The 27,714-nt window shown below is 25.9% G+C and overlaps 2 protein-coding genes across 5 annotated transcripts; one reads left to right on the top strand and one right to left on the bottom strand.

The window, feature by feature from the left end:
• Positions 1 to 3,171: 3,171 nt before the first annotated feature.
• Positions 3,172 to 20,500, bottom strand: LOC107450226 (uncharacterized). 3 transcript variants are annotated; one of them, XR_011636854.2, is made up of 18 exons: positions 20,056 to 20,470; positions 19,739 to 19,966; positions 17,481 to 17,699; positions 16,717 to 16,902; positions 16,585 to 16,626; positions 16,020 to 16,227; positions 14,870 to 14,967; positions 14,243 to 14,357; positions 14,092 to 14,131; positions 13,252 to 13,452; positions 12,579 to 12,704; positions 10,229 to 10,292; positions 9,315 to 9,340; positions 8,363 to 8,411; positions 6,669 to 6,753; positions 6,538 to 6,577; positions 4,547 to 4,614; positions 3,172 to 3,319 (listed from the first exon to the last, which is right to left on the bottom strand). XR_011636854.2 is itself a non-coding variant. In XM_016065976.4 (17 exons), exons 1-17 carry the CDS (start codon positions 20,123 to 20,125, stop codon positions 3,200 to 3,202), a joined length of 1,959 nt encoding a protein of 652 aa, XP_015921462.3. In that variant the 5' UTR covers positions 20,126 to 20,500; the 3' UTR covers positions 3,172 to 3,199. The 3 variants fall into 3 exon arrangements, 1 of the variants encoding a protein (XP_015921462.3); XM_016065976.4 differs by lacking the exon at positions 9,315 to 9,340 and having other exon boundaries at positions 20,056 to 20,500; XR_006226019.3 differs by lacking the exons at positions 6,669 to 6,753; positions 9,315 to 9,340.
• Positions 19,825 to 27,398, top strand: LOC107450229 (trafficking protein particle complex subunit 2-like protein). 2 transcript variants are annotated; one of them, XM_071181396.2, is made up of 5 exons: positions 19,825 to 19,927; positions 23,299 to 23,471; positions 24,433 to 24,520; positions 26,317 to 26,396; positions 27,271 to 27,398. In XM_071181396.2, the coding sequence occupies exons 1-5, from the start codon at positions 19,925 to 19,927 to the stop codon at positions 27,311 to 27,313; spliced, it is 387 nt and encodes a 128-aa protein (XP_071037497.1). In that variant the 5' UTR covers positions 19,825 to 19,924; the 3' UTR covers positions 27,314 to 27,398. The 2 variants fall into 2 exon arrangements, with proteins under 2 accessions (XP_071037497.1, XP_015921466.1); XM_016065980.4 differs by lacking the exon at positions 19,825 to 19,927 and adding an exon at positions 20,490 to 20,723.
• Positions 27,399 to 27,714: the final 316 nt, after the last annotated feature.

The following is a 27,714-nucleotide window of genomic DNA, read 5'->3' as shown; positions in this document are numbered from 1 at the left end:
CTACGCAGACTGATCCAAGTGGTCACCCACCCGCACACTGACCGTAGCCAGTGATGCTTGACTTCGGTGATCTGCTGGGAACCGTGTCTTAACGATCAGTCCACTGCGGGACTGACTTTTGATGTAAAAACTTTATTTTACTCAGATTTCATATTTTACGTTTTTCATTCTGAAAAAAATAAATGAATCGAATTCAAGAAAAAAATAAATGAATCGAATTCAAGAAAAAAATAAATATCTTTTATTCAACTATTTACAAAACAAGGAAATCTTTACAAACTGAACAAAAACATTTACAAACTAATATATTTAAGATAATATTAGAAAATATATAATGTTAAATTAAAGTTAATATTATAGAAGGAGAAAGTGAAATAACATCTTAAAAAAAGTATCTTTTCCATCGTTTATAATAAGACTGGGAGTCAATTTATGTATCTAATGCATGCAAGATCTCTGATTTCGAAGTAAACAAATGAGGATTTACTTTTACGCTTGTTCAATTTTTAAATCTAAAATATGATACTGAAAAATATCTTTAGGAATTATTTCTCATAATAATAAATAACATGATTAGCAATTGTAAGCTTATGGAAAAATTAATTTCTGTTACTTCTTATTCTTCTGAGGATTATTAACACAAATTGTGTGTAGGGTGTTTTAACAAATGCTTGATAAAATCAAGTTGAATTATCTTAAAACTCAATTACTACTTGTTCAGTTTTGAAGAATAAATATTTTTAAACAGTTTAAACAATTCATAAATGAGAATAACTAAGGGAAAAAAAGAACTTGAAAAACTTGCTAGGAATTACTAGGTATGTATTCTACATAATTCAAGCTCGAATATCCCTTAAGATATTTGTTAATTGTAAAATATCAGAAAAGAACATTAGAATCTTATAAATGAAAACATATAAATGTAACCATTATTAATCTGTCAAAATTTCACTAACATTAACACATATTATTGACAAAGAAATATATTAAGGCCAAATAAGGATATGATAAAGTTATTTTGCATGAATAAGCATTGGTTGAGTAAATACAAACCATTTTTATTAAGAAAGAAGTATTTTTATATTCTAAGAATGGGAATTTATTTTATTTTCCCTACTTTTGAGCCCTAATATCTATTATGGAAAAACTTTCAGGGACGTTTAACCTTATGGTTGGTATAACAAGTGTACCAGAATGACAGGCTTCATAATGCTACGTGCCGTACATAATAAGTTAATCGATATTTTTGATTTACATGCCGCCTGGGCAGCACAGAATATAGCTAGACGAATTATAGGAAAGAAATTTGAATATTCAAGGTTCTATGGTACATTTTAATTTGCAGATATTGTGATAATTAAGACACATTTACAATTTCAATTTATAATGTGTACGGAATGACCCAAGTCAAAAATAAAAATAAATTTGAAATCAAAATGTAACATGTTGTACTTTTAAGCAAATATTTAATAAATATTACATAATAAATTGCTTTGATTTGGAAAGAGAATCATAAAACTGACAGAACCTGACAGCATCAAATCAAAATCTAACTCATGCTACAACCAAGAAATTACATTGTGCATTCCAATCAAATAATTTGTTTTTTACTTCGCAGCAAAAGCTTTTCCTCCTGATTTTAGAAACTTCTTAAATAATTCTTATAGAATTACTTTATACATGATATATATTTATCTTAGTAATTGATTGGATTATTACACCTTAAAAGATCAAAAAAGAGGAGTTATACAGAAATTTAACACAATTCTTGAAGATCTCGATTTTGCTGCAGACATAGTACTTTTAGCATCCAAATATACAAACCTTCAGCATAAAACTGACATTTTCAAGAGATTTTCTCATAGCGTAGGTTTATATATAAACAAAAAGAAAACTAAAGAAATAAGAATAAGTCAAAAGAAAAATTTAAAATCAAGAGATAAACAAAGTAGAATTGTCTAACTATTTAAGTTCAGTAGTTGATAAAAAAAAAAAAAAGGCGGCAATGGTGAAGATATAAGGCAGAGAATAATTAAAGCAAGAACTTGCCTTAAAAAACTGCATACATTTTTCAGAGAACCAAATATTGAAATAAAAGCAAAAATAGTTGTTTCCAAAGCAATTGTCAGAACAGTTTTACTTTATGGTACAGAAACATGGAAACACAAAAAAAAAAAAAAAAAAATAGAAATCTTTCAGAACAAATGTTTGAGATTTATTTTTAAACTTTTCTGCCCATACAAGATAACAAAGGCAAATCTTTTGAAAAAAGCCAAAAGAAAGAGAATAGCAGAGGAAATTTTTTCAAGGAGATGGAACTGGCTGAGTCATGTACTTAGACCACTTTACAATGTATGATATTAAATGAGTTTAAGATCTTAGACATTTCTGGATTAGGAACAGGCGAGGTTTATTGCTGAGAACAGGATTAGATGGAGAGATATGCTAACAGCCTTATGTGCTCTAAGAGGATAAGTAAAGTTACAATGCATGGTTCCATGCTGGTCAATTTGTATAAGCCATAAGTAAAAGGTCAAAAAAGTTTCTATCTGTTTTGCTACAGTAGAAATAAAGATTGAAAAGGATAATTTTAATAATTTAAGAGCACTTATTACAAAAAACCTATAACAATAGTGATGCGCTACTTTGGTAGCAAATTCTTCTGATTTCTGTACAATAATAGTAAAAAATAAACTGCAATTAAAAACAGAGAGTAAGATAGAAACTATAACCCATATAAAATATTAGATATATGCATCATAAAAATATACTTATAAATTTTGATAAATATTGAACATTGAATGAAACATTGAAATTCAAAATTTTTAAACAAAACAAAGATTTATACTTATAGCACTATTTAATTTAATTTGTCTCAGTTATTCAACTACCTAATTATGTTATATTATAATATTTAGAAATTTTGTTAACTCTAATATTATAAATTATTTATATTTTTTTCAAAGAAAATTAGCAAATTACAAGCAAGCAAAATTACATTATACATAATTATTTTTTACAAAAATTTTAAGATATCGTTTAAACAGACAAAAAATTTTTCAAACTATCAAAACAGACAGTTATATTAAAGACAATCTATTCATAAATTTATATTTAGACTCAAATGAGTACCAGTTGAAATAAATTGACAAATAACAAAAATAATATAAGCAGGTTGCTTAAAAACTGTATTAATTGCCTATTTAGAATTTTGTAATTTTTTTATAAGATCCATTAACTTTTTCTGCGATTCAGTATTTTTTATACCAATTTCATACAGGTCAGATGGTGTAAGATGAAGAAAAGTTTCCATATCAATCTATAAAAAACAAAATTAAACATACATTAGCAATTCTGCATATTAAAATGATATCAGAACTGGAATAATAAATAAAACAATATAACCAACAATTATTGCTAATATTAGGAGGATCCAATATTTAAATCCCAATCAGCAGTTTAAAAATAAAATACAGTAAAACTTTGATAACTTGAAGCAGCATGGATAGCCAAAAAATAAGAGTTTAAGTGATCCAATTCAACTAATTGAATTAATAATTTTTTTATTATGCAATAATAGGTACATTATTGATGTTTGCATGGTTTACAGTTAAAAGATACCCCTCAGTTCCCAAATAAATATAATTTTTGATAACTCAAATTTCCAATACTTAAAATTTTTTCTTCCCTCCTTCAAGTCTGAGACAAAGAGGTTTGATTATTTTCACTAACAGAAGTAATGTTTTAAAAATGTTTTCTAAAATACAAATTTCATAAATATTTAAAAATAAAATAAGTCACAATGTTAGTTTTGGACTGAGTACTTTTGAAATGACAACATATGAATGATAACAATGATCAATTAGTAATTCAACTCCTGTAAATGAAAAAAAAATTTAAGACTCTTGCATATAAGCAATTATTAATCCCATACAATTATTATTAGTACATAATTATCATTAGTTATCCTAATTATCATTAGTACAAAACTGGCAGAATGATGATGAATTAAGGTTAAGTAACATAGTTAAAGTAACAAGAGTTCTCTATAACTTAATTTTGAAGAAAACTTTCCTGAATTTTTTTTCAATCATTCAGATGTAGAAAATTATATGGTGAAGGGCTCTAACTTGTATCATGTAAACATCAAAATAGTAAACTTTTTAACATTTTTTATGTTAAAATAGCTTTCTATTATTCTCATACTTTCAATTATTCTGCATGGTATTTCATAAATTGCAAAATTGTAATTTCTAAATATTACAAAAAGATATACACATAGTTTTTTACTATTTATAAAAAAATATTTTTTGAAAGTTAAATTCAATAGCAAAAAAAAATTAGTGAGCAAAATCAAGATTAATTTTAAAGAAATATTTAGTTTTTAAAAAAGGGGAAAGGTAATGCAAGGACTAAAAGTAATAATTCAATGTCAATTTTTTTAAAAACTTTTTTTCTTATTTAAAATTGTTTTGTTACTTTAGTTTCAAGCAAGTAAAACAACTCAAATATTATAGATAATTTTTTTAAAAAATATTCTACTCACTTCTTGATTTCTAAATGTTTCTGTATATTTCTGTAGAGATTCTTCATTTAGAAACAGTGCTAAATCCCCTAAAAATAACAGATTTATGATATTTAGTAAATACTGTGGAGTCCCGCAATAAAGAAACTGGGATATAGTAAACCTTAAGTTGCAGTGAAGTTTTTTTTTTTATTCCTTCTGAACTTCCATTTAACTAACATTATTTCATATTTTATAGTTTACTCTAATTTCATTTCTTCAGTTTTCTTTCTTCTGTCATGTCTTTAATTTTAAATTTGAGAGAGTTTTAATTCCAAATTGAGGCAATTCTTTACACTATGTCAAATTTTACTATAACATGTTCTTCAAAAAAGTTGTGAAGCAACACATCCCTCTTCTTACCCCCCTCCCTCCTTCATATTGAGGAAGAACAAGAAAATTTGCCAATTTACCTCTGAAGTGAAGAAAAAAAATTATAACAGAAATAGGGACTAGAACACACTGGATTCTTTAGTAATTATCGATACAAAAATTGGTAAATTCTGCTTAAAATCGAATTGTAGTCAATCGAAAATCATTTTTCCACGGAATGTAAAATTTTTTTTATTATTCTTAATCTTTAATTAATCAGATGAAAATTTATTTAAAAAAATTATGAGCTATTGTAATTACTATTTTTATCACTACTATTTTTATGTGCTAAAAAACAATTTTTCAAAACTTTGGAAATAATGATCTACTGATTATAGTGAACTTATAACTGAGTTCATGGACAGCTCACTATGATCAAATTCGGCTGTAAATAATTTTTATTTTATTTTCCCAACATGATTATATTTATACAAATATAGTAAAATCTCTATTTTCAGATGAAATTAGGCTTGAACCTACTACCCAAAATTGAAATATTCATATTTTAATGGCGTTACATAGTATTTAAATTAAATATTTTTTTCATATAGGTATTGAGATACAATGAAATCTCTCAGGTCTGACCATTCTCAATTCCACTGTGAAGTGGTCGATAATGGAGGTCGGTCATTCTTAGGGGATACCTCCATTGACTTAAAAATGTTATCAAAGGTGCATGATTTTTAGCAAATGACTTTAATTTCAGTCAGTGTCATTTTCTTGGTGTGGAAATGCCACTTCTTTTGGCGTCATGAAAACCGTATTGATAAATGAAATTTAGCATCAATAAAAATGATCCCTACTGATATATTTATGAGTGATAGAATTATTTTAAATAAATAAAAAAAATTGTTTTGTGTTTAAGTTTGCATTTAGTTTTATATCGTAAAAACTAGTTAGCTTTAAGAAATGAGAAGCGGTTTGTTTGTTTTAGATGCTTAGTTTTTTTAAAGTAACATTTTTTTCTAATTTAACTTTTAACTCTAAAAATAAATCATTGAATAACATCATCTTTAGTGCACTCTGACTGCAACATGAGGTTGTAGACCTCTTTTAGAGATCGTCAGACAGAGCTCTCTAAATAAGAACTTCGCACAAATATCTTAATTACATTTTAATCAGCTATTTGTTTTGTTAATATTTCTTCATGTTTCCTTATTTTCTCTTTTTCACATTTGGAGTAGAAGTCAGCTTTGTCATTGGGAGCGATTTTGACGATCCATCTTCAACAGAACTCTATGAAAAAAAATTCTTTGATTCCAAAAAGTGGTTGTAAATAGAGGAGGTAGCTACATAGATAAGGTTCCTCACTGTATTTTATTATAAAGATATTCAAAATTAAAGTTCTGTTTTTATTTGACTTGCATTATTTAAAAAATTTCAAATAACTACTTAAGATTTTGCAATGGTACAGGGAAGACAGGATTTAAAATGAGAGAAATTTATAAAGTGAACATTTTTTAAAAAGTATTTGGATAACAAAACTAAATCGAATTTTATAATATCGTCATAATATAGCATTTGGAATAGTATTATAGTGAACAAGATGATATAACAAAAACTTTTTTTTAGAATAACAAAAGCATAATTCTTTCAGTTACCTGCACTAAGTTTATTATCAATCAATAAAGTTTCAGTTTGCTGAAAAATAAAAAGAGATATAAAAGACAACAAAATATTCCATAAAAAAACATAGTTTAAATTGAAATTAGGTAAAAGTACTTTGCAATACCTCAACTACAGTGTTTGAAGATAAAGTCAGATTTTCACATTGACTATTTAGACTAGAACATGTTTCATTTTCTTTTGTTAATGACCTAAAATATAATAGCAGATACAAAAATTGCTAAATTGTATAAAAATAACTTGCAATTCTAAAATTTAAAGTGAAAGAAGATTAAGACTCCAAGATGAGCAAAAATGTCATCATAAGCATTAAAAAGTTAAAGAATAAGAAAAGTAAACTGTGTATAAATATAGTTCACCCATGCAAACATAGTACACTTATAAAACTACTATAGTAGGAAGTAAGAATACAATGATTTGGACCAGTGTAACCATAATACATTCATTAAAAAAATTAAAGCAATAACAATAATAAAAAAAAATAAGACATAGATCACTGGATGCCAATTTTTTACAGACTTTATTTAAAACACATAATGTTACTAATTGATGTTTAAAAGTTTTCAAGGTAAGAAATAATGGCACAATTAACCTAGATGTCAGGTTGATATTATGCCCAAGAAATTTTATTTATTTATTGCTGCCTCAGACACTTAATCAGAAATTTCGAAACGTGGAAAAATATCAGTATTTTGAAGAATAATAATGATTCTCATATTTTTCTTTAATTTGACATTTTAAATATGCTAAATTAATTGGTTTCTACACATTTTAAAAAAAAGATTAATGAATGTAAAAAAAATCTTTTGTTTTAAATAATGATATTTTTTTAAAACACATAATGTTACTAATTGATGTTTAAAAGTTTTCAAGGTAAGAAATAATGGCACAATTAACCTAGATGTCAGGTTGATATTATGCCCAAGAAATTTTATTTATTTATTGCTGCCTCAGACACTTAATCAGAAATTTCGAAACGTGGAAAAATATCAGTATTTTGAAGAATAATAATGATTCTCATATTTTTCTTTAATTTGACATTTTAAATATGCTAAATTAATTGGTTTCTACACATTTTAAAAAAAAGATTAATGAATGTAAAAAAAATCTTTTGTTTTAAATAATGATATTTTTAACTTTAACTGTTATTATAGCATTCAATAATAGTTAAAAATTCTCATAATTTAAATCACTGACATTAAGTATTATTTACGATTCATTATTACAGTATTTACACTGATAAAACTGTATTAATGGAACATTTTATATTGAAATGAAATATATTATTCATTCTTAAATTATAACTTTGATTTTCTTAAAATTTAACTTTAAGGTTGATACAAAATTTTGTTTATGAAATACATTTATAATAATATGCAAATCAATTTTTTAAAGAAATAATGATGCTTATGTCTTTGATAAAATAAAGCTTTAAAAAATATATGCTTTAATAAAATGCACACCAACTCTTTTTTTAATATATATACATATACATAAATGAATAATAATTTTTTCCCTAAGTGATTGATTATTGATCACGTGTACTTCCTTAGCTGAAAAATTTAAGTATAATAATAAAAAATAACTTGTGTATTGATGTTTCTTCAAACTCCACCAACAAACTTAAGTTTCAGATTTCCAGTTAACTTTTGTTTATATTTTTGTCCAACCTAGGTTTAATGAGCAAATTGTCTCAGCCCTTATTCAGAACAATTTTACTTGTACTAGTCTTTTCTCCACTTTAAAATCTTCAAAAAATATGAGAAACAAAAAAATAATAAATAAATAAAAGGAAATTACTTCTCATGTGGAGTAATGACTTTTTCATTTGTTTCTACATTGCAACCAACTAAAAAATAAAATTATGTTAAGCAGAAAAAATTATTTAACACTCCAACATACATTAATGTAAGAATTACAATTGAATGTTATTTTTATTAATAAAAATTTTAAGCAAACAACAAAGTGCCAATGGTAGAAAAAAAATAGAATTATTCATAAATTTACAGTTTTGATAGCATGTACAGTGCAAAAATGAAAAGTGAACATCCTAAATAATGTTTGATTAGATTTTCAGGTACTAAGACTCTATTCTGCACATTTTGTGTTTTCTAAAAAATAAAATTTTGAAACATGTGTGGGAGGGTTTGTGTCTTCATCCAATCATGGGCGAAAGGTGTTACTTACAGAGACAAAATTTAGCAAGAAGATTAGATGTTGAATCGAATTTTATTGCGTTTAATTGTTGAATGTTATCGTTTAACACATGAAAACCTTAATGTTTTTATTCATTACTATCATCCTTAGTGTCTAAACATCAAAATGTTAATTTGCTGTTTAGATATTGAGGAGAGTTCTTGTTTAGAGAACAAAATCTATAGCTTGTCCATTTCTGTACTCTATTTACAATGTTTTTCACTTTATTCAATATTTTGATGCTTTTCCCATTTTGGCATTTTTTTAAATCTTATTTTAAAACTTATCTAAAAATTATTTCATCTTAGTCATGCATTTATTTACTGTTCTGCTACTTTACACTGTTATAAGTTAAGCCCAAATACAGTCAAATTTGCATGAAAATAGAGTGAAAATTAAAGAAATTATAGTGATGTGAGTATTAAAGACATTACTTTAAGAAAAAAACTTTTAAAATGTGCAAAATACACTTTATCCATACACATGTTAATTTCCAACAATATATATTTAATTAAGCATTTTTTTTTTTTTGATTATATAAAATTATAACTCTTACTGTATTTTTCCCTTTTTTCCTGTCTGCTAAAAGGTTAAAAAATAGAAAAAAAAATTTCAATATATAAACAGTTTAAAAATAGAACAACAAAATAAATCACAAGGATTCAGAAATGATGACAGCAAATGTTAGCTAATTTTATATTTTGTGTCAAAAATCTCATATTTAAAATTAAAATAATTTAATAAACAGTTTGACATACCTTTTTAAACTTTCAGAGTTATGCAAATTATCAGGTAAAAAACATTTGCAAATATAAGTATTTATTACAATTTAAATTACAAACTTAAAATAGTTGACTAAGCTCATAGCATAAATTTTTTGTGATCTGAGTTAGTGCCTTGAAAAATTATGGTTAATTCTATCAAATTTTTGTAACTTTAATTCTTGTTCATACATAAACAAATGACTGGCCCATAAAAAAACCCACTTAAGTAAATTAAGAATGTTAAAAATAAGGATGTAGAAAAAAATTTATTTACAAAATTTTTCATTAAATAACTATCTAAATATCTGTAATATATCAGAACCAATGAATACTAAATATAATTAATCTACTTTAATATACATATATCTATAAAAAGATATTAAAGTAGCAATTTAATTATTTACAATAGAACACGGAAAAAATAATCTTTTTAATGATGACATATGAAATGAAATAAAATCAATATATACACAAACGAACAATTTTTTTCTCAAATTATATTGATTTATACATTACTAATTGAATAGAAAATATATATTTGTCAGTATACTTATATTAATAGCAGCATATATTTACTTTTCAGCTAAAATATATTAAAATAAATAGCTTAACTATAAGTATAAAATTAGATGTGTTAAACTTTTTAAATTTTTTATAATTGATGAAACAATACATAAATAATAATATACAATGTAACAATTCATACCAGATTGTTTCTTTCGATAATAACTTTTCAAAAGGTTAGGGACTCGAAGGGAATTTTTTTGATGCTGAAAGTAAAAATTTTATTATTTTATTACATTTAAAATACAAATGGATGAAATTAAACAATTTATCTAATTGACATTAAGCTAAGGTTAATATTTATACATTATAATTATGCATAAAAAATTTAAAAGCTATTTTTAGTTTAAAATTACTGAATACACACTCATAGTAATGAGTAACTTTTCTTTAACTGTAGGCATATCTTGATTGTAAAGATGCAACGAATTATGTTTTGAATAGTCTTTTGAACTTAATTAATGTTTGGGCAGTTGAGTGTAAGCTTTTCTTATAATTCAATTATTGCATTCTCTCATTACTATTTAACAGTTGTTAGAAAAAAGTGGTATTAATACACTGTGCCAGAAATATTTAGCTTACAACTCTCACATATAATTTTGCAATACTGCATATGATTGAAAAAATTTGCTAGTACATAATTAAATGCTAAAATCTAAAAAGAAGCTGTAACTGCCATACTTTTTTGTTATAGTTTTTACAACAAAAAAGTGTGATACAAAATTTTTAACCAGTGCAAAGAAATAAGACTAAAGGCTTACTGACAAGGTTTCTATGGTTTTTACAAATTGCACTTACATTATCTTTAGCATTATTCTAACAAATTTTAATTTTATTTTTCTTTGAAATTCAAAGTTTGATACTTACAGCTTCCTATCTAGCTTTGAATGATAAATAAAACTAGTTTATTTTATTCGCATAAATTTTTTTTTTAATTGTCTCGAAGTAAAATATTATTTGGATTGCTTTTTCATTAATATTCTCTTAACATTCAAGAAAGAATAGTTTAAGTTTATTTTTCATAACTATGCCAACTGGATCGCTCTCTGTTATATTTGAGGATTGTGGAGTTTTGGCAAATTAAAAAAGTGAAAAATTTGTTCTTGCAAGTTGTTACACAGAGAAGATATATCATACTGTGAAAAAACCCGTCCTTTTCGCACAAATTTTTTTTTCACGAATCAGCTTTTATGGACATAAAAAGTTCTTCTCCTGCAATCTTTAATAACAAAATGTTAATTCAATTTGGATTCTATCTGGTGCCATGTAATTTAATAGTCGGTCATAAGATACAATTATATCTTATTCATTATGCTGCAAAAAAAAATTTTTAAAAAGAGATAGTTTTGCATCTAAATTGCTAAAACTAATTTTTTCTAAAAATTGCTAAAACTAATTTTTTCTAAAAATTGCTAAAACTAATTTTTTCTAAAAATTGCTAAAACTTCACTTTTTAACAAAACTTTACCATTTTTTACAAAAGTATTTTACAATGAAGAAAATAAAAGAATTTATCAAAGGATACATATGCAAAGACCCAAAAAGTTTTGAGAAATTCTATAAAAAAAAGACCACAAATATTTTTGAAATATCACCATAAAGACCACAAATATTTTTCTACATTTATAACATATTACATACATCTCTATATGTTAGCGCTCACACCACATAATTTGCCTAATGAAAAAGTGTTCAGAATAGAAAAAGTTTAAGAAGAAGATCAAGATGATGAATTTAGATTGATTAGATTCATCAAATGATTTATTCGTATAATAAGGTCTAATCTGATAGTATTAGTTCAAGCAACAATAAAATGGGTTAGTTCTATAAACCAAAACTAGGAAAGCATTTTTTCAATAACTTTTTCAAAATGTACAAATTTAACTCACAATTTCCACATGACATGATAATTCGTTAATTGGTGCTAATTTAGTTTTCAAACGTTAAAATAAATCTATAACCAAAGAAACAATCATCAGTCAAGATCAAAAACTTTACATCATTTTTAGAAACATAAGGATCTTGCACCTGATTCAACTGGACTGATCAAATAGTACCATCAGATTCTCAATTTTTTATAGCATATTTCAAATGAATTTAATTTTGAATTAAAATAAATATTTTTCATAAAAAATATTTGTTATTAAAACATTTGTTAACTCTAAATTAATTATTTACACAAAGAGAATAATGTGTAAACACTCATTTGTGTTTAAACCAATTTAACTTCTTATATGCAGCAGCGGCTTTGAGAATTCTGAGCTTGTTCCACTATCTCAGAGTTGTAGAACCCAACATTCTTTCAAAAATTATGTGCTATTTACGTGTCATAATACAGAACATTATTAATTTAACATGCATAAGTATTAGTAACTAACATAAATCAAAATTAGAACAACTGAAATATTACTTGAGTTTCGATAGTGAAAGCTTTAGAATACAAACAACACAATGCATTTTAGAATATTAATGGTGAATAGTTCAAAACTTACTTTTTTATTTTTATCTGACGATCTTTTATAGCTTTCTTTCATTGACATAACAAAATCAGTTGATATAGGCGGAAAAGGAGGGATGATTGCTTCAACTTTGTGCTCTTTTAAAACATCTGCTAAATACTAAAAAATATTTGCAAAAGTAATATAAAACGGTTTTAAATTTCCTCATTACTTCAATAGTTTTTAAATAATAAGTTCTCTTAAACAAACCAAAAATTTGTAAAAAAATCAAGATAGAAATTTAAAATAAATAAACAACTCCACATAGAAAATATACTTAACAGACCACAAACACTTAATAGCTTCTCAAAGCTTTAAACTTCCAATTATTTAATATTACTACAATTCCTAACTTATTTAAAGCATAAAAAAATAATTAATTAAAAATAATAATAAATTGATCAATAATAATGCAATAATATCTCCCAAAAAAAGGGGGAAATGAAAAAAAAAAAAAAAACAGAATTATTCTTAAGTCATAAAAAGTTTTTCCAGCAATTTAATACATTAATAAACAGTTTGACTTGTTATTCACCAAAAAAAAGTATTTTTGTGACATTTTGTTTAAAGTATTTTGTATAAAACTGAAATAAAAATCTTTTGTTAAAAATCTTCTACGAATTATAATAAAAATATTTCAAGCCAGATACAGAGAATTGACTTTTACCACATCAGGAGATAGTATAATTGAAGAATTCGAAGTTTCTTTATCCAATTCTTCAGGTTGAGAAGTTTGTTCAAGAAAGACTTCATTTGAGGATTCATCACTGGTAGTTATATTTGTACTTGATGCATTCTCGGAATATTTAGGAGAGCGTAAAGTAAGCATTTTGTTTTGCAAATGCTGGGCCATGCCTCCAATCCATTCCTAAAACAAATATGAATTTAAAAAAGTGTAGGAATGAACATTACACGAATACAAAGGAGAGATTTTCAGCTTTTATGTTACTAGCTATCCAGAAAAAAAGGGAACATTACATAAGTTTAAATATTTTTTGTATTAAAAAAAATCATATAAACAAAAGAAATTTTTTTATTACAATTTAAATTATATAGGTGTTTAATTTTAATATCAAGATGTATAGATTTAATTAAATGACAGTCCTCTATTGATATTTCTTGGAGGCAGCCAACAGTGCATTAATAGTATCACAGTGAAGGTTTCGATACTGCTATAAAATTTGAGGGGAGCGGAAAAAATCAAACTGCTTTGGTGCTGTAACTTCCAGCCACTAAAGGACCCTTAGGTTCTCTAGTGGGGTTAAGAAATACAAAGTTTGTACAAAGTGCAATGCTACTCCACACCATCTACTCAGTTGTGTAGCATTGACACACAACTAACCCATGTACTTTTCAACTCCTGTATATAATGATCTATCCTAGAAGAATATTTATTGTAGCAAATAAATTTGTATTTTTACCAATTCAGCATATAAAAATAAACCAAGCAAATAATGAATTTTAGAAAAAAGTTTTAGAAAAAAGTTTAAGAAACAAAGATACAAACCTTCATTCGAGTTTGAGAGAGATTTCGTTTCGATGATGATCTATAAAAGTTTAGAGTGAGAGTAAATTTATCAAATGGCAAGTCTTGTAATTAATTTTTTTTTATTTCATAAAATTTTAAACAGATATTAAAAATTTAGAAGCATAATTACCTTTCTGAAGCAGATGATCTCCCTCTTTTAGTAATTTCTGGAGTTAGCAATGTACTTTTCATCTCGAGCATATATTTAGCTGACAACATGTCAATAATAGTGGAAGGACAACTAACTGAAAGCAACTGCTTTTTGAAAAAGGTTTAAAAAAAAGTATACACGTTTAAAAGTAAAAATCACTTACATTCCTATTCAATACAATCAGAAAAAGTTGACATGAAAAAGGAGATTAAATTAGCTAGACTTTAATTTAAAAGAAACAAAGTTTTAAAAATTTGAAAACAGGAGCATTTAAGAAGCTTCCTTGTTAGCTATATATCAGTACTGTAAAGACCAAAATAATTATGGAACTAAAGATATCTCACACTCAGTTAACTCCTATTGCACATAATCTCACACTGGTTTTGATTTCATTTCAGAAAAAGTTAATTCATTTTACATAGTCAGAATCTCTAAATAAAAAGAAACACCGAGCTATGCAATTCTGAATGACTTCATTGTAATTATAATATAGTATTTTTTAAAGTTATTGCAGAGTTTAGAAGCATATTTGATTTTTTAAATGATAGTTTCTTTTGAGTGTAATCTTAGGATAAAAAAAAAACAATAGGTTAAATAAAAACAAACCATTCTGTTTAGCCAAATCTAATGCAGTACAGCCATTTGTTGCACATATATTAACATTTGCTCCAGCATCTAATAACAATTTCACAATTTCGAAATGCCTGAAAATGAAGATATTTCCATAACTACACTTCTTTCTGTCTTTTAAAGTATAGTAAATTATATTGCATAGTAAATGGTATAGCAAAGTATAATAAATACTAATAATAAACATTAAAAGAACAATTAGATAAAAAGGAAGATTTTCTGATAAATATGTACAAAACAATCAAAAGTAAAAAACACATTAAAACTCAAAAACATATTATATTAAAACAGTTAAAATAGCAAACAAATTGAAATGCTACACATGAGCATCATCATCAGTGCACTATATTATAAAGAAAAAAAGTGGCTTGAAATATTACAAATATAATAGTAATAAATAAATAAAACTGATTTAGACAGTAAGAAATTGTAAATTAAAAGACATAAATTACACCAGTGATTCCACTTTTTGACCAAAAAAAAAAAAAAAAAAAAAACAGTGTAACAGAAGTAGGAAAGATGCCTTAGTATTTCAAAACCTTAACTAAGCAGAAAGCAGAGGTATCTACATCTGTCGGAGTAGTAAAAACATTAAAATGCTTCCATATGCTTGAAAAAATGGTTTGGCAGAAGGGTTGTTTACCAAAAAATATTGTTTTTGATTGAATGAGAGATCTCCCTTAAATCAAAGTCTATGGAAGAAAAACCTTTTTAAATAATGGTAAACACATAACTATTGTATCTCAAATGCACTGTTTCTGAAAATATGATGAACCTTCCAAAAATCTAAGTCAGTGAAAGAAACCTATTTCTGAATAATAGAAACACAGTTGATTAAAAAACTTTATAGGCTTCAAAGAATATGAAAATGGCAATAAGAATCCACAGCTTTCAAGTGTTAAAAATAGGCTTTAGATTTCCTCATTCAAGTCTGGAAAGTTTGTATTTCACTTTTTCTTTATTGTATTATGCACTTAAGATGATAACGAAAGTGTAGCATTGTAACTAATAAGATACTTTAACTATTCTAATATACTAATACATTTTTCAGTTTTATTATTGTTTCTATCTTTTACTATTGTCATCAGAAACTGTTTATTTTTTATAATCATGCATAGAAATTTACCCATTGAAAACAGCATGCGTCAAAGCAGTCCAACCTTTTTCAGTATCTTGGATATGTAGGGAAGCTCCATGAGATATTAAAATGTTAGCTACATCATATAAACCAAGCACTGAAGCTACCATCAAGGGAGTAATTCCAGATGGTGACTGAGAAGAATTTACTAAAGGTGGATCCCGTTCCAAGACAGATTTAATTTTTAAAACATCTCCTAAAAATTATAGCTCAAAATAAACAGTAATTTAAAATAAATAAACAAATATAAGATTCCAATTTTCGTCTTTAGAAAAATAAGTTCATAAGACAAAATGGTTATTCAAATCAGTATCCAGATATAAAAAATTTAGGAAGAAATAATAATAAATTTACATTTTATGTTAAAAACACATAAAAAAAAACTACGTTGATTATAATCAATATCTTATTCAGCTGAATTAAAAGAAAACAGTTATCAGCATCTTTATTACATAAAAAATAAATAAGTCAATTCTTACAATCTGAAATACATATTTTCTAAGTAGAATATGCATAATGAGTACTTAAATGAAATTATATTAAAACAACATACCATCTTTTATAACTTTAAACACATCAATTTTATTCGAAAAGCCTAAATAGGAAATAAGAAGATGATAATTAAACAAAATTCAATCCTTATAACAAGACAGTAAGCATAAAAAATAATTAAGACGGTTCTTACTGCTAGGTTTAGAAGTTATTTGATTCTCTAAACTTATTCTAATTTCTAATTGATTAAAAATGTGGGCATAATCTAAGGCAGTTCTTCCACAGATATCCATAGCATTAAAATCTGCACCATTTTCAACCAGAAAGTGTGCAATTTTATTATGACCAGCACAAACAGCTAGCATCAAGGGAGTTAGACCTAAATATGCAGAATACATGATTAATGCACTTTATCATACAATTATGTAAACATTGTTTGAAAGTTAACAGTAAATTAAAAGGAAGGTTAAAAACTCAACTCAAAAAGCTATACACAAATAGCAGAAGGAATATTAAAGCTTACAATTTTATCACTAAGCATATTATTATAACAGCTTGTAAAAAACACTTATTTGAATTAAAGTTAGTTAAATTTTAAACAAACATATATCAAGAAAATAAGTCGATGTAGTCTTCTTTTTTTTTTTTTTTTCTATATGACTCTTAGACACATTTACTTAATTATTTAATAGAGAAAGCAATAAAAAATGTGAGTTGCCAGAGCCTTCATCACTAAATCCAAAAATGATGCAAAATGTCAATATGAAAAAAAAAGCAGAAAAAGTTTTGTGAAAATGAAAAGTTTCTATCTTTTAAAAACTGTGATCGATTTTTCAAGTTTTTTAAAAAATAGCTTCAATTCTGCATCGCCTGAGCCATAATAACAAAATATGAAATTAACAGTAAAGAAATAGTAAAAGAAATGGAAAAACAGAATGAACTATGATTGAGGTATACCTGTAACAGGAGAAGAATGATGAATGATTCCCCCATTTTGTACTAAATACTTTAAAACAGGACTATACCCAAAAAATGAAACTGCCATCACTGTTGATAAATCACTCTCATTTGTCTCATTCCCAGCAGACATGTGTTGGACCATAGCACCAGCTTCAATAAGCAATTTCACGGTAGCTAGATTTCCACTGTATGCAGCTGCAAGGACAGCACTGATGCCTAAAAACCAATGCAATATTTGATTAATAAATAATTTTCATCATTAAAAATTATTAATGCATGTAAAACTCAGGAAAATCATATTTAATGAAATTTAATAACTTCACTTCCTATTTATGCATTTCAAGGCAAAAATTAGAAGGGAAAAGATAACTCTCACTTTAAAATAATAAACATTTTTTTAAACATAAAAATATCCATATTATTACCTATAAAATTCTATAAAAAAAAAGGGATGGTTAAAAATTTAATGCTTTTAAATAATGGGTAATATGATGAGCATAATCCAAAACACCACGTAAAAAAAAATTGGAGATGTAAATGACTTGAATTAAATAAATAGAATTACATGACATCCGTTCAGCCTTATGTGTAGAGTGCAAAAAAAAAAAAGACCATTCTGAATAACTTTTAATCTAATAATCAGATCTTCACGTTCTAGGACTTAATCTTAATGGCTCGAGCAAGTGATCTCAAATATGCTAATTAATAAATGTAGACAATATTTTAAGTTACAAGAATTCAACATTTTTTTACCATTATTAAATAAAATAATAAATATTTACTAAAATTTATTTTTTACATGGAGTTATCTTTAGATAAATTAATTTTATAATTGTGGGCATAATTTTTTTCAATTTGAGGCTTAAGATTGATTCATAGAATGTGAAGATATGATCATTAGATCAAAAGTTATTCAGGGTGGTCCTTTTTTTGAGCAGCATAGATAAATTTGTTCTAGTATGTTCCTATTTGTGATTCGTTTTTATATTTTACTTGAATTTTTGTGATTTTTACCTGATAAAACTTTATTTCCAAATCGGTTTTTTCCTCCTTTGGTGTTCTTCACACTATATTGATATATATTGCTAGAATATTAATACAGTATATGAAAGCATTATTATTTTTCCTAATTTTGGTTGATTTTTAATTTTTTTTTTTACTTTTTTATTTATTTCCCTGTTGCTTTCACATTTTTATCAGCTATATATATTATTATATTACATTTGCACTCTTTAGTATTGAATGAATTTTGATATCGAAAAGTATTTAATTTTAATTTTATGCAAATGTATTACTAAGATGACTGATAAAAAGCATTTAAAGTCTAGTTAATTTACCATAGTTGCTGTCTACAAGTTTATAAATTTAGGCTTGCAGCACTTCATTAGTCAACCTGCTAAGTGGTCTTATTCTTAGACAAGGTCATATGTTTATATATGGTAATGCATATTTAACTAAAAAGATAACCATTCTAAGAATATAGATTTATAGCACTATGAGACAAAGATAAAATGGTGAGAGAGCCTAAAACAGACTTTAATGTGCAATAAGAAGAAATAACTTATGTATAGATAAAAAGTGTCTTTAAATACTGCATAACTTCAATCTTACATTTCTAAGCATGTCTATACATTTTCATACATCTATACACATGTTGTTTATTGTTATTCTTATATAAACAGGTAGAAATGTTATTGAAGGAGACATTTTTGTTTGAGGCAAATTAACAATATATGATTAGTAAGAAGAATATGGAAAGGGAAAAGAGAAAATTTGGTTAAATAATACAATTGCAAATATCAATTTTCCAATTGACTAAAATTTTATTACTTTTAGCAATTAAATATTAAAAATGTTTGATACAATTACATGTAATAAATATTTAGTGAACAGTTTATGAAATCTTATAAGTAAAAATTACACATTTGGTAAAAATGAATTCTTCATACTCGCCAAATTCATTAATGCCATTGAAACTGTGTTTTAATCAACATTCAAGCCAATTTAATTAGTTACAAAGTTAATCGTCATAAAAAATTACTACTGATATTTACAGCAACCAAATTAAAAACAATGAATTAAGATAGAATTTAAAATCAACTGGATTGTCAGATAAAAATAAAATAAAAGTTCAAAAGTAGAATAGGATTGAATCCTAGAGCTCAAACTTTAAACTGAGATAATTTAAAAAAGGAAAAGTATACAACAAGTACTTAAACAACTAATTTAATACTATAAGCATAGTCTATCTTTACCTAATTTGTTAGTAATGTTAACCTTAGCTTTTGATTTAATCAAATGAGCTACAACTGATGTATGACCATATTTAGCAGCATGCATTAAAGGTGTCCACCCATAGTTGTTAGGAAGATCAACAGATGCTCCAGAGTTAAGAAGTAAAGTCACCAAATCCAAGTATCCATTTGCTGCAGCCACTTGCAATGGTGATTCTCCCTCATTGTTTTGGAAATTCGAGTTTACACCTATAAAAGAATTATATGATTAATAATGAAAAAATTGAAGAAATTATAGGAGAGAGGAAGTTAAGAGGCTATTGTCAATGCTCATATACCTTCATCTAAACATTTCTTGACTGCAATCAAGTTTCCTTTTTCACAAAATTCCAAGAAATTAACTTCCATTTAGATTGTAAAACAATGTTTCTCTAAATACGGTTGCATCAAACAAAGACTTGAGCTGTAAATTTACTTTATTGAAACGGGGTTTAATTTATTAAATTGTTTTTTGAATTATTTACTAACATACGACATTTGACAGACACAATGTTTATTTTGAAATGCTTGCAGTGTGACAAAAAATGAATATTCAGATTATTCCAGTTATACCGATTGAACTGCTGATATGGATTGAATTTTATCAATCACACTGAAATAAATGATAGTGCTAGTGTTTACGAACAAAAACGTTTTATCTGAATCCTTTCAGATAGTTTAAGAATTTTGAGGATCAAATAAGAGTTTTGCAGTGCAGCTCGTCGCTTTGCTTAACTCAATTATAAATAAAAACAGAAATCATTTGTTTTGGGTGTTGATGAGGACAAATTCAATTTTTTAGTTTGTCTTATAAAAGCTTCTGTTTTATTCTCTATGTATTCATACTTTTATTGAAAATTCAGTTTTCATATTCAAAAGGAAATTTTCAAAAAAAATTTAATTATTACTTTGTTTTAGAAATTATTTATTCTATATGGCTGTTGCAGTTGCTGTGATCAGTAAAGAGGTAACTTTTTATGCTGAGTACACTTAATTTATGAAAAAATAAAAAAAGAACAGTCCTTGCAAAGTTTTTTTAAAAAATCAAGTGGGGAGATTTTCATATAGTAGTATGTACCGCCAACTGCGATCGACAATGCGACGAATGGATTTTAAGCTCTCAAATTTTTTTTAAGGAAAAAAAAAAACATGTAGAGGCTGCTACGAACTATACCCTTCGAGTTGGTCCCCTTCTGTGATATTTTTTGGCATGGATCACGAGAGACTGAAATCTTCCCATGCTTAACCATTTTTTACTGCCAAAGTGTAAATATAGCATCTTAAAGTTCAATTGATTCCTATTCAAAGTCTAATATTATCTCACTAAAAATTTGAGATATGTTAAAAAGTAAGAATATAAAAGTAATAGCACTGTATTTATGTAATTTCATTTCACTGATATACATGTTACTCTAGAACACATAACTTCACTTGTTTCTTAAGAAAACATAATCCTTGATTTACTTTTATTCATTTCATTTCTTTATTCCATTTCAATTTTGATAATAGATAGGTTAACTCCTTTTTGTTATTTAATTGAAACAATGTCAATTGGAATGTTTGGTTGTACTGTTCATTTCTATATATGTATTAAAATTTCCTTTCTTTATTTTTCAATTCCCCAAGAGTATAACTTTAAAAACAGATGTTGAATATTTTTGCTCTTTAATATTAAAATGCTCCCATTTTAATGCAATTGGTCATCAGCAAAGAAAGAAAAGATTTCTGTACCGGTAGCAGCATCAAAAATTTACTTTGTGCTCCCAAGAAATTAAAAAATATTACAAAAAAGGACACAACTCATAGGACATAACTTAAAGTCACCCTTAGGCAAACCACTGCATAGCTTTTTCTTAAAACTTTGAGCGCACAGAAATTTTTTGGTGATGGTAGTTGGCACAAACAGGTACAGGTATGAAAGTACAGTTAAACCTCTTGTTACGGACACTCTCCTTATTAGGAATGCCTATCATTAGAAAAGCCTCTCAGTAGCAATGCCTCTCATTACGAATATTTTAAACTATGCCTGAAATTTCTATGAAAAAACCCAATATGTACCTTCACTTTAAAGTGGACACTCTTGTAACTGTATACAGACAGTCATTTATGTTCTTAAAACATTATTTTCTATCTCTTTAAACCAAACACCAATTTATCTAATTTTGTAAAAAAGGATCTTTTACCTATTTTCTAAGACATGTAAATTTTTTGCTGCACACTACTATAGAATCAATCATTCTCCTGTCACCTTTTATCTTAGTAAAGAAAGGAGAGAAAATATACTGCTCATATGAAATATAAAAATGATACTGCATATATGAACATCATCTCTTGATAATTTCATCTGAATGACGCAGCTTGTGAGATCCCAGATGTTGAAATGATGCACTAAATGCTTATGATTCGCCTTTGCTACTGAAAATTTATTTCTTCTTCTGATTAATTTGACCCCTATTCTTAATCCTTGTCCTGATAGTTATAAGAAGATATTGCTTCATAGTGTTGGAATAAACATGAAGTCTCGTTATGCATTCATTGAGTTTTAAAAGATTTAATCCTAATGTTAAATTTATTTGGTAGTTTTCAAATTAAAAGGTATGGTTTTCACATTCTTTTGAATCTTTATTAGAATTCTCGGTTTTTTATCACATTATTAAAATGAAAGTGTAATCTCATGGCCAATTATTTTTCACATTTAATTTATTATTATAAATGGTATTCGAATTTATATTTACTTAAAAAAAAACATGTTGCTTTATCCTCAATTCTGCAGTTTCACAATTCTTTCTGCCATGTAGCTAGTTTTGTATAGTAGTCTGGTGTTTGTTAGTTATGAAAATGTACTTTGAATATTATATTTGGTGCTTACAATAAAGCATGTCATAATATAATGTCCAATTTTGATAATATGATAAGGGTTGCTTTATTCAGTGATTACTACATTGCAGGTTTAAACGAATCTTGAATGTTGGGTCATTATCATGCCCAAAAAAATTCTCACGTTAGATTTTGTTTTTAATGACCTTCATATACTCCATTAGTTACTGACTTAAAATTTAAAAAATGCTTCGATTCTTGTCTACTTTTATTGCATAGAAATAACTGTAGTTTTAATTTTTCTTTTTTTAAATTTTAAAGTTAAATATTGTTTTATATGGATCAAAACATCTTTTTTAAAAGATAAATGTTTTTGATTAATAGGTACACTTATTATTTTTTTCATAATTCAAATTTGTAAAAAAAAAATTCATGTTGAAAAGTTAGCAACTTTATTACAAAATTCACTGATTTGTTTTTTCATCTTAGAGCTTTACTTTTCTTTTAGTATTTTATTAATATGGGTTTATTAAAACAAATCAGTTGCAACTTTCAGATGAAAAAATCTTTATTCTGAGATATAATTCATTTATTCCTAGAAAAGCAGTGAGAGAAAGGTAGCATTACTGAACTGAGATCTGGCTGATTTATCTCAAAATTTCTTACTAATAATTATATGTGTTTTGATGAAAAATAAAAAATAACATTAATTTTTTCAATTTCAGAACTACCCTCTTTATGTAAAGACAGCTTCGCCGGGAAATGATTTGAAGTTTCTCTACACAATACATACTTCCCTTGATGTGATTGAAGAAAAAGTGCTATCTGGCAATAAGGCTCTTTCTGATTTGAGAGAGTTATATTTAGGATTACTTTATCCGACAGAAGACTATAAAGTGTAAAGTTAAATTTTTATTTTATTCTAAAAATTCATTTAGCATAAAATAAACTAATTACTTTAATCAAATTCAACCATACCAATAAATTTTTTTTTACCATAATTACCATCAATAACCATACATTTTTTTTTTTACATTATGAAATATCTAAGACTATCGGGTATTTGTGACAGTGGTGCATGGGTAGTGTTGTTCACCTCCATGACCCAGGGTTCACAGGTGCCCATTGGATATCATTAAATGAGCAACATTTCTGACATCTTCCCTGGTGAGGAACGAAAAGTTCAGTACCTGCCATTAGAGAAAAAAAAATTTCTTTTAGTTTTCAATTTAGATGAAAGCTGTGTAATTTTCAGCCCGAGGGTCAGATTCCACCCACGAATTGTCAATGAGAAGCCAAGAAATTTTTTTTGAAGAAATTGCATAGTTTTAGACTAATTAGAATGTATTAAAATAATAATAATAAGCTAAAATACACTAGTAGCTAAAATCAAATATTTTTCCCTTGGACTAAGGTCTACTTTTAAAAATTGTATTCCTAAATAAATTAGTAAATGTGAGTAAGTATTCCTTCATTATATTCCATCCTTATTAGCATTTCTTCATTATAGCTTAATATAAGTTTTAATGAATTTTATTCTAAAATGTTGGAGTTTTATAATGCTATTTTTCATTTATTGGCATTTCACTTTTGAATGCATTGCAATTTTTCAAAAAAGTATAGAAAAAAATTCTTTAAAAAAAGGGGGAAAAATAAAATATTTCAAATATTAATTAATATTAAAAATTGCAAATGCAACTGGTATGAAAACAAAAATCGAGGTTCAAGTTATAATTTTTTGTTAGTAAAATGAACTGTGGATAACTTGTTACTGTAAAACTTATATTGTGTGATATATAAATCAATAAACAATACATAATGCTTTCATTATAACAGAGCTTTTATTATTTTTTTAATAGATATGGATATGTAACGAACACGAAGATTAAATTTGTTGTGGTTGTGGAGTCATCTCACACTACATTAAGAGACAATGAAATCCGTCAGGTAAAGCGATCAAAGTATTTTGTTCTAGTTTTGTTAAAAAATATAAAATGTTTCACTATGAATCCAGTTTACATAGAATGCAAGCTAGAAAATGATTTGTATTAAATTGATTCATGAATATTCTATAGTAAAAGAAAAGCTAAATTAATAATAATTATTGTTCATTATTATTAAACTAAATTATAATTTTTTGTCAATATTTTTTATTTATTACAAATTTAATTTTTTTTCTTTGACCCTACAACTAGTTGTTATGAAATAATCTTACAAATTCGGATTCAATACCTTTACTTCAATTGTTTGCAAAGTTAGATGAAAGTAGTAGTTAATAACTACTACTTGATGATGAAATAAAACATACAATGATGAAATAAAACATAACTACTAGTTATGTTTTATTTCATCGTTGTTTTCAACTCTCTTTAATTTTGTAGATCCCTTATATCTGTTCCATCTCCTGAAAACCTTCATATTTCTTTTTTTCCTGTATGAAATCTATAGATTTTTCAAAAAACGAATTAAAGTGGGAAAGAAAAACTATAAAATAAAGCAATTTTAGTAAAGTTTGTGCATATGTTATTAATTTTAAAAAAGTGAATTCCGTAATGATATAATCCCCTTATTTATAAGCAGTTTTCTCTTTAAAAAGAATTTAAGATTTTTTAAAAGGATTTTACACCATTACATTTAGAAATTATATTAAAAAACAAAAACTTTTCTTATAAAATTAAACAATTTCTTAAAAATATTTTGATAATTTGCATACATTTTATTTCAAAATATAAACTGAAAAGATTTTTGTTTCATTTTTAATCCTTTGTTTAGTTCATTTTTTCCCTATAATATTAAGTATTAATTTGAAATGTTAATGACTATATTCTTTAGTTTTTTAGTTTAACGACCTAACTCAATCATTTTAAATTGAAGCATTGTGCTTCTGTAAAGGTGTTAACGAACTTTATTATGCTTGTTTTGCAGTGACTTTTTTTCCTAAGGATGTTATACGAAAGACTCTTTTCTTATATGAAATGACGCCCTTTAACGAATAATAAGCTAATTTTCTACCTGTAGATGGTAATTGTTATTTATAGCTTGTCAATTATGCTTTATGCATGTATAGCCAAAACCTTCATTATTGATTATGAAAGTGGCACAAAACGTAGGATCTGTAGTTGTCTCAATATTCCCGATGAAAAGTATTTTGTCCTCATTTTTAACTTTCTATCCTAATTTTTCTAAGTGATCAGAACATCCAATTTTCAAATTTTAAAAAATCGATTTGAAGAATCAAAATATTTACATTTTTGATCTAACATCTTCTTTATTTTAATTATTTAACTTTATTTAAATTGCGACAGTTTGATTGTTCAAACTGTGTTCACTTTCAATAAATTATGCAAATTTTCTTAACATCATTTATTCAAGCATTTCCTAACATCGATTCTCCTGTATGAAAAGAAAATCCAAAAAATGTTTGTAAATTATAATATCTTTTATTTTTATTTTTGCATGCAAGTATTTGTGACGATTTTCACAAAATAAAAGGAATTCGTGTCCATTACAAATTTTGTCCATCTTTAATGTGTCTTATTATATCTTAAAATTTCTACCTTAATATTCGAAATCATTCTGAATAAAAAATTTAATTTCAATTATTATCACTAATATTTTTTATTTAAATTGTCGGTTAAAAAATGTATATGGTTTCACATAAAAGTAACTAAGTATATCTCTAAATATTCTTTTTAAGATTTTATTAACAAAATTTTGAATTAAAATCAAAATATATTTTATAGATGTTTCGTAGAATTCATTCCGCATATGCTGATATGGTATGCAACCCATTTTATTTACCAGGAGAAACTATTTCTTCCAAGTAAGCATAATAATCTGTTTTTGAATTTAAGAATTATTAATATCAAATAATTATTAGAATGTAAAATGTAGCAACATTTTAAAGCAAATCGTCTTTTTGTTGCTAAAATATTAATTATTACCATTAATTATTAATAAATAATATTAAGAATGAGTAAATGATGAATTGTTTTTAATTATTAAATATATAGTATAGCCCTTATATATAGTATAACCTGGTGTATAAGTCGACCCCCTACTTTTGATTTGTCTGATGCATTAGCCAACTGCTGGAAAAAAAACAAGTATGAGCAATTCTATTTTGTGTAAAAATTTTTAAAAAGTTTGGAATTTTAAATTCTTTGGATGAGGGTAAAGACAGTTTTTTGTGGGACTTAACATGTTGGGATAAAGTAGAATCCAATGCACCCTTTTTGCAGTTAAATCCAATGCAGCTTGTAGCTTTATGGTATGTTTTAAAAGTTTTCATTGCATTGTTTTTTTAAATATCTTAAATAAACTATGTTAATTTTTCTTATTCTTAACTTTTATTAAGTATTATTTCTATAAAAAAACCTTACACATGTAAAGAAAATATCAGAGAAAATGCAAAATTAAATGTACATAAGTAGTAATTGAAAATTTGAAAGGGATCAACTGATACACAGTTTACATCAAAATGCACCAATATCTCATGATCAACAAAAATATCGGACTTTATTACCAGTGTATAAGTCTACCCTCTGACTTTCAGAACATTTTGGGAGTTTGTTAAGTCAACCTATACACAAATATATATGTTAGTAATTAAATAAAAAAATATGTCTCCAGTTTTTTTTCTTTTTTTGTTTTCTTAGTGTGACTATCTTATATTATAATTTACATTTTAATTTTAGGTCTTTTGAAGCTGTAATAAAAAGTATAATGTCTCCAGAATAAATGTTAGCTGTTACAATAATGTAAGAAAAAAATGTGTAATTTAATGTTTTGTACATTCTTTGTTAATAAAATATTTGTAGCTTAAGAGATGGTACTTTAAAAAGAGAAGGCTTTACTAAGGAAATCTACATCAACTAAATCAGAATTACATGCTGTTTTGTACAAATGGTTCACCTCCCCCCCCCCAAAAAAAAAAGTGAGTAAATAGTATCACAGGGCTGCGACGATAGTATCACAGGACTCCAAAAAGAAAAGGGGGGAAAATCACTTTAGTTGCTGCAGGCACGAAACATAGTTTCCCACCTCTAACATATTCTTACAATATTTATACTTTAAAAAATATAAAGTAATCCAAGTAATGTATTTTCTTTTAGACATTATATATACAATAATAATAATTA

This window comes from Parasteatoda tepidariorum, chromosome 8, assembly GCF_982258835.1.
Source record: "Parasteatoda tepidariorum strain Cologne lab strain chromosome 8, Ptep-v5.0, whole genome shotgun sequence".
In the NCBI taxonomy this organism is placed as follows: domain Eukaryota; kingdom Metazoa; phylum Arthropoda; class Arachnida; order Araneae; family Theridiidae; genus Parasteatoda; species Parasteatoda tepidariorum.
This window is presented reverse-complemented; position numbering and strand designations above follow the sequence as displayed.

Excerpts from the sequence above, each read along its gene's own strand:
- LOC107450226 (XM_016065976.4), bottom strand. The coding sequence starts at position 20,125 with ATGGAAGTTAATTTCTTGGAATTTTGTGAAAAAGGAAACTTGATTGCA. Across the intron at positions 12,705-13,251 it reads TTATACTATCTCCTGATGTG|TATTTAGCAGATGTTTTAAA; the intron begins GTAAAAGTCAAT and ends AATATTTTTTAG. Across the intron at positions 10,293-12,578 it reads CGTCAGATAAAAATAAAAAA|CATCAAAAAAATTCCCTTCG; the intron begins GTAAGTTTTGAA and ends TTTTACTTTCAG.
- LOC107450229 (XM_016065980.4), top strand. The coding sequence starts at position 20,691 with ATGGCTGTTGCAGTTGCTGTGATCAGTAAAGAG. Across the intron at positions 20,724-23,298 it reads TTGCTGTGATCAGTAAAGAG|AACTACCCTCTTTATGTAAA; the intron begins GTAACTTTTTAT and ends TTTCAATTTCAG. Across the intron at positions 24,521-26,316 it reads GAGACAATGAAATCCGTCAG|ATGTTTCGTAGAATTCATTC; the intron begins GTAAAGCGATCA and ends TATATTTTATAG.